This window comes from Abramis brama (genome assembly GCF_963993115.1).
Source record: "Abramis brama genome assembly, chromosome: 16".
Taxonomy (NCBI): domain Eukaryota; kingdom Metazoa; phylum Chordata; class Actinopteri; order Cypriniformes; family Leuciscidae; genus Abramis; species Abramis brama.
In genome coordinates this window covers 27,446,032-27,461,520 of record NC_139978.1, presented here as the reverse complement: position 1 = coordinate 27,461,520, position 15,489 = coordinate 27,446,032, and the positions used below count along the sequence as shown (strand labels likewise).

At 35.7% G+C, this 15,489-nt stretch overlaps 1 protein-coding gene across 8 annotated transcripts in view; it reads left to right on the top strand.

The window, feature by feature from the left end:
* Window positions 1–15,489, top strand: part of slc44a5b (solute carrier family 44 member 5b) — a 38,610-nt gene that overhangs the window by 6,128 nt on the left and 16,993 nt on the right. For 4 of the 8 annotated variants that reach the window (XM_084086390.1, XM_084086386.1, XM_084086392.1 and 1 more), the window contains exons 2-7: window positions 6,855–6,903; window positions 11,150–11,223; window positions 12,802–12,886; window positions 13,407–13,491; window positions 13,612–13,740; window positions 14,549–14,609. In XM_084086390.1, coding sequence (XP_083942516.1) covers window positions 6,855–6,903; window positions 11,150–11,223; window positions 12,802–12,886; window positions 13,407–13,491; window positions 13,612–13,740; window positions 14,549–14,609 — 483 coding nt within the window. Of the gene's footprint in view, window positions 1–6,223; window positions 6,463–6,854; window positions 6,904–11,149; window positions 11,224–12,801; window positions 12,887–13,406; window positions 13,492–13,611; window positions 13,741–14,548; window positions 14,610–15,489 lie in introns of those variants that run through there. The other 4 variants (XM_084086391.1, XM_084086385.1, XM_084086387.1 and 1 more) reach the window with 4 other exon arrangements.

The window sequence follows — 15,489 nt, the reverse complement described above, 5'->3', positions numbered from 1 at the left end:
ATCTCAGCTATAAACAATTGGAAGAGGGGGTAAAACAAGATAAATCTCTGACAAGAGTGAATGTTTTGGGAAATGTGATTCCAAGAAGAGGATCTCGCTGTACAGGCTTTTAACTGGAACAAGGAAATGTATAATTTATGAACGTTTGTGTATATTAAATTCTATTCAATTCACATTCATTTGTATGGCGCTTTTCACAATACATATCGTTGCAAAACAGAAAATGCATGTTTCTACATTACAATTTAGAGTAATTTGTTATACATGCATATGTATTTATACATGCATATGTATATATGTGTGTGTATATATATATATATATATATATATATATATATATATATATATATATATATATATATATATATATATATATATATATATATATATATATATATATATATATATATATATATATATATATAATATACAGTGAGGAAAATAAGTATTTGAACACCCTGCTATTTTGCAAGTTCTTCCACTTAGAAATCATGGAGGGGTCTGAAATTGTCATCGTAGGTGCATGTCCACTGTGAGAGACATAATCTAAAAAAAAAAATCCAGAAATCACAATGTATGATTTTTTTTAACTATTTATTTGTATGATACAGCTGCAAATAAGTATTTGAACACCTGAGAAAATCAATGTTAATATTTGGTACAGTAGCCTTTGTTTGCAATTACAGAGGTCAAACGTTTCCTGTAGTTTTTCACCAGGTTTGCACTGCAGGAGGGATTTTGTCCCACTCCTCCACACAGATCTTCTCTAGATCAGTCAGGTTTCTGGGCTGTCGCTGAGAAACACAGAGTTTGAGCTCCCTCCAAAGATTCTCTATTGGGTTTAGGTCTGGAGACTGGCTAGGCCATGCCAGAACCTTGATATGCTTCTTACAGAGCCACTCCTTGGTTATCCTGGCTGTGTGCTTCGGGTCATTGTCATGTTGGAAGACCCAGCCTCGACCCATCTTCAATGCTCTAACTGAGGGAAGGAGGTTGTTCCCCAAAATCTCGCAATACATGGCCCCGGTCATCCTCTCCTTAATACAGTGCAGTCGCCCTGTCCCATGTGCAGAAAAACAGCCCCAAAGCATGATGCTACCACCCCCATGCTTCACAGTAGGGATGGTGTTCTTGGGATGGTACTCATCATTCTTCTTCCTCTAAACACGTTTAGTGGAATTATGACCAAAAAGTTCTATTTTGGTCTCATCTGACCACATGACTTTCTCCCATGACTCCTCTGGATCATCCAAATGGTCATTGGCAAACTTAAGACGGGCCTTGACATGTGCTGGTTTAAGCAGGGGAACCTTCCGTGCCATGCATGATTTCAAACCATGACGTCTTAGTGTATTACCAACAGTAACCTTGGAAACGGTGGTCTCAGCTCTTTTCAGGTCATTGACCAGCTCCTCCCGTGTAGTTCTGGGCTGATTTCTCACCTTTCTTAGGATCATTGAGACCCCACGAGGTGAGATCTTGCATGGAGCCCCAGTCCGAGGGAGATTGACAGTTATGTTTAGCTTCTTCCATTTTCTAATGATTGCTCCAACAGTGGACCTTTTTTCACCAAGCTGCTTGGCAATTTCCCCGTAGCCCTTTCCAACCTTGTGGAGGTGTACAATTTTGTCTCTAGTGTCTTTGGACAGCTCTTTGGTCTTGGCCATGTTAGTAGTTGGATTCTTACTGATTGTATGGGGTGGACAGGTGTCTTTATGCAGCTAACGACCTCAAACAGGTGCATCTAATTTAGGATAATAAATGGAGTGGAGGTGGACATTTTAAAGGCAGACTAACAGGTCTTTGAGGGTCACAATTCTAGCTGATAGACAGGTGTTCAAATACTTGTTTGCAGCTGTATCATACAAATAAATAGTTAAAAAATCATACATTGTGATTTCTGGATTTTTTTTTTAGATTATGTCTCTCACAGAGGACACGCACCTACGATGACAATTTCAGACCCCTCCATGATTTCCAAGTGGGAGAACTTGCAAAATAGCAGGGTGTTCAAATACTTATTTTCCTCACTGTATATATATATACATGTATACAGTGTGTGTATGTGTATGTATATATATATATATATATATATATATATATATATATATATATATATATATATATATATATATATATATATATAAATATATATATATATATATATATATATATATATATATATATATATATATATATATATATATATAAATATAAATACAATTTATATATAAATATAAATAAAATATATATATATTTATTTTTTATTTATTTATTTTTTCCAGCAGGATTTGTACCTACCCACACTGCCAAAAGAACCAAAACCTGGTTCAATGACCATGGTATTACTGTGTGATTTCATGTAATATTCTAATTTCCTGGGATTTTGATTTTGTGGGTTTCAGAAGCTGTAAGCCATAATCATCAAAATTATAACAAATAAAGGCTTGAAATATCTCACTTTGCATGTAATGAGTCCATATAATATATTAGTTTCACCTGTTAAGTTGAATTCTTGAAATAAATCAACTTTTTGATGATATTCTAATTTTATGACCAGGACCTGTGTGTATATACACTGTTTAAAACGAAACATTCAGTCTGTTTTCGGGCTGATTATAAATGAGACGGAGAAGTGGGGATAAGCTGTTGATCTGCTGTGATGTGAGATGTGTCTCAGGGGACGGCCTGTTAGCCGAGTCAAGTTTATTGCCATTCTTCTCGTTACAGTCAATTTGAGTCAATTGAACAACATTGTAACTGCTTGATGGATCTGGTGGTTGTTGTATTTTGTATTCAGCAGTTAGATAAGACCAGTAAATCTGTCCTTCAGTTATTTGAGCTGACATTTTGTAGAAAGCTTTCATTTATTCTCTACTTATCCTAATGAAACACTTTCCCCCTAAATTCTGAGGATAAGTAGAGAGCTTTTTTCCCAAATATTTTAGACATTTAATTGTCTTGTATTTGAGGGGCACATATTTAGAGCGTTCAAACTTCTGAAACCTAAAGTCAGACGGGACACCGCATGTGACAGGGCAAGCAATGCTGACATTTTTTTCCCCCATAATACCTCAGGGGCATTTTCCTGATGTCCTGGCCTGTTTGTCCACTGCTGCGTGACCAGACCGCAGTGTCTTATCAATTTCTCATTCCCCTCTCTCTCTCTCTCTCTGTTCATCTTTCTTTCTCCCAAGCCTGCCTGTAGTCTTTATATCTCTTTATCTTTCTCATTGTCTCTTTTGGTCTCTTTTTTGTCCATCACTCTCTTTATTCATATTATTATTCACAATACTGTAAATGTTCATTATCTGTAAATGTTTATTCTGACTAAACCTATCTTTGTCTTTATACTTTCTTATAGGCTAAATGTTATTCTTAAATGTTATTATGTGTCTTGTTATATTTATATGTGTGTATTGGAAGCTTCAGTACCGAGGTAAATTTCTTGTTTGGTCAAGCACACTTGGCAGTCAAGTTCTTTCTTAATTAACTTTGTGTTTTTATTTTTGTATTTTTACTTCTCTTATACCTAAACTGAAAAAGCACACTTTATTTATTTTTTCTATATTTATTTGTCCTATTAATTCTTTACTTTTTACTGTACATTGAGGAAACCTAGTATTAGTTTTTATAACAAACTTAATTTCCAGCAAAAATTACTGGATAACAGATAACTGGATATATCATGATAACGTTGTCATGAAATAAAATGACTCCTATTCTGATGTTAGAGTTCAGTCATATCGCCCCAGCCCTAAGTCAGTAGTTTGGAAGGAGTGGACTTTTCTTAAATTCACATTGTTAAAAGCTCAGGATGTAGTTCAGCCCTTGTGATAATAGAGACCAAAAAGTGGCGCTGACTACTGCTTATTGGAGCTCATCCAAAATCTGGTGTGCATTGTACTTTCTTCTCCTTTGTCAAGGTCAAGAGGTCCAGAATGTTTTTGCAAATGGTGGTGGTTGTGTGAATGTGAAAGATCTTCTGTGGTTTCTCTGAGATGTGTTAAAGGGGTGGTTGATGATTTCACTTTTCTAATTTTAGTTAGTGTGTAATGTTGCAGTTTCAACATAAACAACATCTGTTAAGTTACGACGTAAGTTCAAAGCAAAGGGAAATATTTTCAAGAAATTGCTTTTTAAGGACTACAGCAAACGGCTGGTATAGGGACTACACGACATTCCTCCCGGGTTAGTGACATCATGGAACACAATTTATAGATTATCAAGACAGAATATACTAATAAATGACTAGAAGATAACTACACATAAGCTACCTAAATTCCTCAACTAGCCTAACCATTCAGAAATGTCCTGTTGCATTCTACATGTTGTCACTTCTTCTTGAGTCTCTCCATCTTTCTGACTCCGGTTTGAACATAAAAGGCTAAAAGTTTTTGAAAATTTCAGTGCTTGTCTGTGTGAGGTAAAAGGACAGGAGCTCTTGAAGCTCCGCCCTCTGTGTCGGGAGCAGCAGCTCTGTAGGAGCCATTTATGTTTATTGTTGGTGTAATATTTTATTTTGTTTAGATCTATTTATATTAGTATTTTGGACACTGGGTGACAGTGATTAGATGCACATGGTTGTAGGGGGCATAGGTGACAGGAAGTGGGAGCCACGGGTAGGGGGAGCACACACAGTTCTCACCAGACCACAGAGCACAGATCATAGACCACGGATTAGAGTCCATAGATCAGAATATACGCAAACAACTGGAAACAAGATAAGAAATCAACCGGTATGTTCATCTGTTTGTACTATTTACTGAAATAAACCACAAACCTCAACTGCAATAATCTCTGGAAAATCTTTGTGTGTCTGCATAAAAACTTCACTCGAAAAACTTGCATGATGGCAAAGATAAGTATAGGAAATAAAGCTAGAGGTACAGCAAGCTCATTTGCATTTAAAGGGACAGGCACAAAATTGTGCGTTTTTGCTCACTCTCAAAAAGTGACAATTTTAACATGCTACATTAAAATAAAATATCTGTGGGGTATTTTGAGCTAAAACTTCACATACACACTCTGGGGACATCAGAGACTTATTTTACATCTTGTGAAAAGGGCATTATACCACCCCTTTAACAGAGCTGTTATTTTGCCATCTAGCCTAAATTTCCACAGACTGAATCAATCAGAAGCCTCTTTGAAATGTTTGTCTATTGATAATGAATACAGTGAGTATGCATAATTGTTTTTTACTAATTTATGCTAAGATTTTTACTAATTAACCTTTTGGTGGTGTCAGTGTTTTGGGAAATGTGATTCCAAATAGAGGATCTCTCCTGCCTTTGACTGAAACTCAGCAGGACAATAAAATATGATGGAACTATTCATGAAGAGAAATATTCAATATTTGAAAACTGAATTAGTCAATTTGGCTATTTTAGGAAGAAAAACTAAATTTTAAGCACAAAAATACATATTGATAGCGGGAAAATATGTAAATTATAGTGTATTTAACATTTCGTTATAAATATTTTTCCACACAATGTATAGCATACTATCATAAACCAACTTTGATTTACACATTGATGGAATAAAACAAATGAAATACTATTAAAAAAAAATTCCCAATTAACTGAATAATTGCCAGACTCAAGAGTAATCAATTATGAAAATGATTGCTAGTATGTCTTTCTCTCTACTCATATCTGCCACTGATACCATCATAAACATGACAAAAACTGCTTAAACCACTCTGGTTTGCTGGTCTTTTGGCTGGTTTTAGAGGGGTTTTGGGGACTTTTCAGATCAGCTGAAGACCAGTTTAAACCAGCTAATCTTCGTCTTGCAGGATGGCATCATTGCCTGATGCCCAAACTCGGGCTGCCTAGGCATCTATCATCATATGTGACGCCTGACGTCTGTACACTCAGCTTGTTCAGTTATACTGGCACAGATACTAGCAGACCTACATGTTTGTTCTGTCAAAACCTGCTTTAGTCTATTCATTCTATTAACTAATTGTGTTCGTAATTCCACTGAACAGATGTGATGGTATGTTTGGCGATGTACAAGCTCCACTTTGAGTCTGTGTGTGTGCAAAGCTATGAGCAGGTGGCTGCCATGCTGTTGTCTCATTGTGTTTGGTGTGTCAGTGGATGCATCATGCTGCCAATCTGAGCTGCGAGACACCAGTGCTGTTTCCTTTGTGAGCGTGCGAGAGAGAGAGAGAGAGAGGGAAAGAGGATAAGGAATGAGTGAAGGAGTAGAGAGTGGATGGTGTGAGAGAGAGGCAGATGGAAGCGATGAAAACGCCCACCAGCCTCCACCTCTTCTCGCAAACACAGCTCAGTGTGTAATGATTAACCAATCGCAAAAAAAGATGAGAAGATACCGCGTCATTCCTTATAGGAAGTGACACGCACACAGTAACATTATATAAACACAGTGTCTTCGCTCAGAGAACAGTGAACATGACTGAACCAAAAGGAGGATACTACAAAGCAGAATTGGGTAGGAACTTATTGCAAATACTTTGCTTTGTCTCAAAAGTAGCGGCATCTGCTGTGTTTCAAACTGTGGGAGGTACATGCTTTTGTTTGCCTGTGCTTTGTTATGGCACTCCTAAGGCATTGTGGGGATATTCAGACCTTGGCTACTTGATCGAGTGCTTTTTTTTTTTTAACTAACAGGGTGATGACAAGATGAGCATTGTTTTACATTGTTTCAATGTTTGCTTGATCTGTTGGTTTGTTTGCTCTTTGACCTGGTCATAAGCCTATACATGGTTCAAGCTTCCTGATGAGAATAGCAAAAAGATTAAAGGCTTTTGGGGTGCTTGAGGTTTCGCAATCGTTATTTTCACCATTTAAATGTGATTTTGACACCTTGCTCTTGTGTTACAGGGGAGCCACACAAATTTGACCCCACATTCACAGGACCAGTTCACAATAGGTAGAGTACATCTTGTTTCTTTTTTATGCTTTTTGGATTTTATTAAGGCTATTTGAGCATTTATCACTTCATATGTCACTTCATGTACACGGATACTTATTATTCAGTATTGGTATATATAATGTGTATATGTATGCATTTAAAATGTTATATTTTAATATATATATATATATATATATATATATATATATATATATATATATATATGTATATGTATGTATGTATATGTACGTATATATGTATGTATGTACGTATATGTATGTATGTATGTATATATATATGTATATGTATGTGTGTTAAAATATTAAATTATATATATATTTTTTTTCCCTTAATGAACAATATAAGAACAACTACTAACAGTTTTATACATAGAACAAATGCTTACATATCTAAATGGTGACTTCGTATTCACTTCTTATATACTTCCTATTATTGACTTCCTACTATAAGCTTACAACCGGACATCAAAAGTAACCCTAAAATACTTTTGCTATTTATAGAAGTGAATAAAGCCATTATTTAGTCTTTTATGAATCATTTTTACTTTTAAGACCTCTACAAAGGAGTTTTTTTTCACATTTAGCTAACTTGAAATATTGAAATATTTAGCAGAAATAATGCCCTCAAAACCACAGCTAGGTCACAAACACACATGCACACCCTAAAAATGTTGTCCTTTTCTCTATCCCTGATTTGCACGTGCCTGTTATTGATAAAAAATATTGACTTCATTCATGGACCTGTCGCTCCGCTGCTCTAATCCAGAGCTGCTGGTGGATCAATGGTTAGTTCAGCAGTGATAGCGGACAGAACAGCTTTCACCCCACCGGAGCAGAGAAATCAATGACTGTTGCTCAAATGTCTTGGGTCGCTATGCATAATTAACATGCATGCTAAATAAGATTCAGCAGATTGTGATGTAATTCTGCTATTATTGGACAACAAGCCATGGGTTTCATTTTAATTTTGTTGCTCTCAATACAAAGTGTGCAGCTCAGCGTGTTTCTATAATAGGGTTTTCCTGTGCTTAGTGCATATTTGTAAAGCCTGGCTACTGCTAATTAGGGCTGACTGATGTAAAACGCTTAAGCTCTGTTGGGTTAGTACAGCATGTGGAGCTTTGCTGTGCTTTGTTTGCTGTGATCAGGTGTGGTGCATTCCATGTCACAGCTGACCCAATTGTTTATAGTAGTGGCTCAGTAATAACATGATAAAGTAATTTTTTTTTATTCGATTTTTTTTTTTTTTTTTTACTTTTTTTCCGGTGAAGCACAAAAAGAAGAATGTATGATAATGTGTGATATATATATATATATATATATATATATATATATATATATATATATATATATATTTTTTTTTTTTACACAGATTATTCTATACAACAGCAGTTTAGTGATCACGTACCTAGCTACAAAAACGCCATAAAAGTCCATATGACTCTTGCACTATATTCAAAGTACGGGTGCAACAGATCACATGGTTCGGATCATATTCTGTTTTTTGAGTCACGGATCGTAAAAATGTTCGGATCAGCCAAAAAAAGGGGTGGAAAAGATGTAACTTTGCTTTCCATTTATTACATAAAGAACGCTTACTACTTCGACACCACAGCAAAACCTACTAGCCTGACTTATGAGGTTCAAACATTATAAAAGACAAGTGAACAGTCAGTAATAAAATAAAAACACATAAATTACAAGCATAGATAAATACAGTAGAACAAAATAACAAATAAAGTATGGTCTAACAGTTGTATTCTGGTACAGAAATGTAAAATGTGTAAAATAACACTGTTGGCTGTATACAGTGTTCACTGTATAAATTAAATGCAAGTAGATTTTTGTTAAAGCTGTGTTTTGTTGTTTGATTAACATTAACGACAGACAGCAGCAGATATTTATACGCTTAGGAACGATGGCGTTGGTTTTACCGTATCAGTTTGAGCCTGAGTCATCTTCATTTGGAAATGCATGCAAAGTGGATTTTCTTTCACAGCACGGAAAAAAGCGTCTTCTTGACATGTCAACAGCAGGAGGACGAGCAGCATACAAATTTGTTACAAACATAGATCTGTGCAGGAAGTAAGACTGGAATTACTGACGACTCATTTCAGGCAGTTCAGAATCGGGTTCTTTCTTTTGGGAGACAATAACTTGCAGAGAAATTGTAGACCTTTTACATTCATAAACGGCTATATTACACACTACATGAAAGGTAATACCTAAAAAAGTAAAATGGTGCACTTTAAGATCGTTTTGTGTGAGGAACATTTGATAACCTTCTCCTCCAGTGCACATGACTGCTGCGACTGGATCATTGAGAACCGTTTGGATCATTGTTTGCATCGGATTGATTCGAATTCTTTTCAATTTGTTCTGAAAAGATAAAAAGACAATTTGTTTCAATCAACCTCAGAATGATTCATTCACATTATTATTGACTCACTGGAAGGCATGATTAATGTTTGGTTTGTTCCTCACACAAAGTGATCATATGACTTGCAATGTAGTGATATAGTCATATGAGCTACTTTTATGGTGTTATTTTTTTATTTTTTTGTGTGTGTGTCCTTTCATTATATGAAAAAGAGTTGCAGGAAGACTTATAAAACAAAAATAACAGAATTTGGGTAATGATGGGTATTATTTGTGTAACTTTTCCAGTGACTACGCTTTTTTTCCTGATTCTTAGTTGGCCAACTTTCCATAAGTCCATTAACAAAATATCACCAAAAATATCACCCAAGCTGCATTACATTAAATGTCACTTACTCCCAGTAACACGTCAACTCCACACCTTTGTGTGAAAGAGGCCCGGCGCAACCACCCACTTCCCGTCTGTGTTGAGCAGAATATAAATATAGCTCAGGAAACACTTTTACAGACGATACTAATGGAACTATGGGTTTGTAGTTTACACATCAGACGCGTCACTCATTTCTGCTGTCCTCCACATTACTGTGAGTTAGTAAGATTTGGTAGTGGAGTCAGTACTACTACAAAACTTAGGATGTCCCAGTTAGCTTTATGTATACTCTGCACTACATGTACTTTACTGGTGGTCCATTCTTTTGAGTGTGTGTTATTAGGACACGTTACCACAACATAAAGTTGCGTCTTAGTTCTTCAGACTTCCTTGTAGCATATTGTTTATATTAGCATCTAGCTAACTCATTAGCTTAAAATTCACGGTTTCACTTTATTTGAATGGTCTCTTTAACACATTCTGTTGACTATAAGTAACGTTCCACCTACATGTCTACTAACTCTCATTAGAGTGTTAGTAGAGTATTAGTAGAATGGTAGCGTTAGGGTTAGAATACGTTGACATGTAGTTGCAAAGTTACTTATAGTCAACAGAATGTTCAAAAGGGACCATCAAAATAAAGTGTACCAAATTCAATATTACTTAAAGTTGGCATGAAACGGAAGTTGTGATGGTCTTTTCTTCCATATTGTTACATATAGCTGAGTGAAACATCTTGAACATGAAAAAATTTAGGATGGGACTTGATTTTGTCCATCGGGAATTTATTGGATTGTTGTGGTTTGCTGTTGCAGTGATCTCATAGTGAGAGACTGTCCCACCATGTCATCAGAATATGCATGGATAAATCATTTGGAATAAATCCTGCAATATTCTATAAAAACACATTTTTGTTTAAAGAAACAAGTTTAAGTTTTTTATCTAATTATATTTTATTTCAGTTAACATAAAACAAATTTTGAGTTATTTTTAGTTAACATTAGCAGCCCTGTGCACTACTTTACATTAATTTTATACTATTTAGGATGGATGATATGCGAATGGGGATTCAGCACATCTGTTAATCTGTTAGTTGCCCTGCTGTGACCTCAGCCTCCTTTTCTCAGTCTGCAAAGCTGCTATATAGACCAGTTGTTTTCAATTAGTTGGTTGGCACTCAAAAATGGGTCACAAGTCTGTTCTGTTGGCGTTACAGTCAGCATGGAAAAAACAATGGCAAATACAGTATATGCTCTGTATTTATATAGCCTAGTTATTTATTTATTTTTGTACACTGTGGTGGTGAAGTTTTTTATTTTGTTCATAGATTGAGGGTTCACAATATGTATAAGAGTTTTATTGACCAACATTTGATTAATTGTATATAATTCATTAACTTATTCAAATAATTATTGAAATGCTAGTATGAATGTAAAAATACTGTGATTTATTCATTCAGTCCTCACATTCTCTCTTTCTCACATTCCCACTGCAGGGGCTGCACAGACGTGCTTTGCTGTGTGATCTTTGTCATCGTCATCCTCGGTTACGTCGTTCTGGGAACAGTGGGTGAGTTACACTCATTAACGTGCGCTTCAGCAGAGAGGGTTGCATAATGTGGCTCATGAATCCAGCGCTATTAAGCAGCCAAATAGAAGCGGCGGGGGATCGTCAGTCCTAAACAGCAGCCTGATGTGGTGTCATTATGTTCAGCTACACTCCCCTCACTGTTTGTGGCTGTTTTTTAAGGACAGTCATTTAGTCCATTCTCAAAAAAAGCAAGAGGACTCACACGAACCCATTCATTCACTGTGACATTTGATTGTGTGCATCATTCATGGTTTAAATGTGGAATCTGTGGTTAAAACTGTCAGAGGCTCTTCTCTTGTGCCGTTTCTGGGAGACTCACAGCTTGCTGACTGTTAGATCTGTCTGTTTTGGAAACATGCCGCCAGGGTTATATATATATATAATATATACAGTGGCGCCCAAAAGTTTGCATTGAAAATCTGGGATGCAACTTCTAATTTTAAAACAGGTTTTCGTTTTTGAAATTTGGAATGGGATCATGTGAAACTGAAGACTGGAGTAATGGCTCCTGAAACTTTAGCTTTAGCCATCACAGGAATACATAGTTTTTGTTTTTAATTAAAACAATTATTTTATACGTATTTATGTGTAAAATAATGTAAACTGATATTTTTTACTGGCACACGGCAGCAAAAGATATAAATAACTGGCTTAAAACCATCTTTTTGGTGAAAATAATAACGTTCCTAAGACTTTTGCACAGTACTTTATATATATATATATATATATATATATATATATATATATATTTTTGTATGCACAAGGAGTCTGACAACAGTTGCTAACGTCTTTGAGACGTTGCCAGCCGCAGTTCTTCTGGATTCAAGCAGCTTGAGTGCTGCTGCTGTGGTTATAGTAAATTGGACAAACCAAACAGCAAAACGTTCTGAAATTGAGGTTAATTTTTCATTCAAATTATGATACAAATTCTTTAGTCTCTGTACATATTGTGTCTGTGGAGTGTTTGCTGTTTCTCCCAGTGCATTTTCTTTCTCACACTGATCTCATTCCACTCCTCTTTGATGTCTTATTGGTTTAATCCTGACTAGGCTAAATTAATACGACTGGCTTTTCTGTTGCCCTTTGAAGTGCACTGACATGTCATGTGACCCTTTTAGACTTGAGGTGACATTCCTTGACCCCTGAAGCTCAAATTCACTTTTCCATGCAGACTTAAGTGGAGAGAATTAAATCATTGGGCACAGTCATTCTCCACAGAGCTGCAGTGTTTTCGATTAACTGTGGATTTGAATCGCTCATGTTAAATTACATAAAGAGCTTCTTATGCTCTAAATTAAATATGGGGTTTCACTTTATTTTTAGTTTGTTTTTTCATGCATCTTTTCTTGTTTGTCCTCTTTGCTTGTGCCTGTTCATTCTCAACAGGAACAGTGGGTATAGTGTCAGTGCCATAAAATACTGAGGTTGCTGGTACAAAATAAAATATTTTTTAAATTATAGCAATTATTTGAAATGCATGATGTTTGAAATGCAACTCTGGTGAACTTATTTGAGAAACATGTTTCAGATGACATGGCTTGTGTTATGTTTTTTAAGCTTGGATGCATGGAGACCCCCGGAAAGTGGTCTACCCGACAGACAGCTATGGGCAGTTCTGTGGACAGCAGGAAACTCCTAATGCGTGAGTATGAGTCGGAGAGGAGGATAACTGATCATTCTTTATATTTGAAAGCCAATAACTGAGATATTGGCCGATGAATCTAAATCCAAATATTTAGACAATTTTTGAGAGCCTGATTACAAAAACAAAAGTCTCACCATCAAAAGCCATGTCCCAAGGACACAATTATAATGTTCTCATTATAATTTTATTACAGTTATTCCAATCATATTTCAAGCAATTCAAAACCATCATGGTGAATTGTGCACATCTGAAGTGTCTCAGCGGAAGGAAATAATCCATTATTTATATGCTTTAATATATCGGCCCAATTTTCTTATCGCGCCAATAACGATAACATCGAAAATGAACATATATCGGCCGATACTGATATGGTGGCCGATATATCGTGCATCCCTATATTATATTATATTATATTATATTATATTATATTATATTATATTATATTATATTATATTATATTATAAAGACATTCATGTTTCAAAGCTCAATTGAAACACCTTCTGTTTCTCCCCCACAGAAATAAAGCCATATTATTTTACTTCAATATTTTACAATGTGCCAATCCTACAGTCCTCATTAACCTCCAGTGCCCTACAACTCAGGTAATACGGATACTTTTGCAAACTATGTGTCATTATTTCTAAGCTAGATTGCTCTGTTTTTTAGCACATGCCTTGTTTTATTTGTAGCTGATGTTTCGTTTCCTCTCTTGTTCACCTCAGCTGTGTGTATCCAAGTGCCCAGATAGATTTGCCACATACATTGACATGCAATACAACTATAGACGCAATAAGAGCTACTGGGAATACTACAAGCAATTCTGCAAGCCGGGCTTCAACAATCCTGATAAGGTACCATGTGGATATCCAGAAGAACCAGAACTTAATTTAAATTCAGAGATGACAGAACAAAACCATGTACACTGGCTTTTGATAAAAGTTTGAATGTTCTTGAAAAAGTTGTGGAAAAAAGTTTTATTTTCTTTTTTCCCCAGGCCATTGATATGAATAAAATCTTATTCATTGAAAGTCATATACATTTCTATAGTGAATATATAGGCTATATATTTATATATATTTCATATTATTCTCTGCTCTGAAATATTTCTTTGTCCAGAAGTTGCTCTTGTGTAGAATAAAACTAGTCATGTCCTATTTAAAAGTGAATCTTTCTTTTGATTTTGTTCTTTTCAATGCATCGTTGAATCTAAATGATTTATTAGCAAGTTTATCTGAATTTAAGTGATAATTAATTGAATAATACTTCCAGTAATCACAAATCACTGGAAAAGTCATGGAAGTTTATTAGTTAAAAAGACGGTGGGAACCCTGTTATTTCTAGAGGAATTTTATGCTTATTGTCAGATAGATTAGTACTTGTGATGACGATGGTTCATCTTAGCAAGCCGATACATGAGCTGTATCACCCAGCAGGCACCACATTTCCTTCGCGTGCGTAAATGTACCAACGCAAAACCGTCAATGATCGAATTCTGCTGCGTCACTGGATTTTCACACATGAACATTTAGAAGCTCACATGGTGACAGTTTTTGAGGCAGGCCTGACATACTGGAGAGATATTTTAGAGAGAAGAATGCTGTATAAGGTTTATTTTTGTAAAATATCTTCTTTTTTCCCTCTTCTATTTCCATTTGGCAGCCGGTTTCTCAGGTGCTACGGGATGAAGATTGTCCCTCAATGATTGTGCCAAGCAGACCATGTGAGTTTTTATTTTAAAAAAATATTTTGAGAGGAATACATAGTCAAAACTATGCCTTCTGTCCTAAAATGTTTCATTAAAATTCCCTGTCTTAGTGCTGATGTGCATTTAAATTTATTGGGTTGAAATTTTCCACCAATAATGTGCAAATGCAATTCCAGGAGAATCTTGAAAGTTTGAGGGGTGAACTAGTGCCAGAACAAAGAAAACCCAACATATATGTGTATAAGTGGGCTAAATTAATTCATGTGAAATCTTGTTCATGTGTAATTAAAATGAAGTTGCTAATGACACGAATGTATGTGAACATGAATAGAAACTTGTGCAGCAAGAGATCAAGAGTTTCAGTTCAGGCCGCTGGATCTCTTTGAAGCCATCATAACTGCTTCGATGTAAACATTGTGAGTAATATAAGAGATGGAAAAAGAGAAAATGTCACTGGCAAGGCTTAGAAAGGTCGCTGTGTCCTCTCCATATCGGCAGAGGAGGCACAGAATGATACAAAACCCTTGGATAGCAGCTGCTTATCACTTATCGGGAACTCAGGCCTTGAAGTCAGGGTGAAAAAACACAAGTGCAGACAGACACAAAGCATGTCCTGAACAACTTTTGAATACTATATTTGAATATTGTAGGGGATTATACAGTTAAAGACCCATGGACCAGATATGATGAATTTCATCAGCAGAAGTCAGCTTCAGCACTCACAAGGAGTTCGTAGGCCGCTTTGCCGTACATTCACATTTCACAGCAATTATACCTTTCATCAAAGTCTAAGCTACTTCATTACTTCAGGTTAAATGATTCTGATTGGCTAAGAAAATGAATAAACATAGTAAATTTCCACACATGGACTGATAGACAGAAGCATATCTTCATT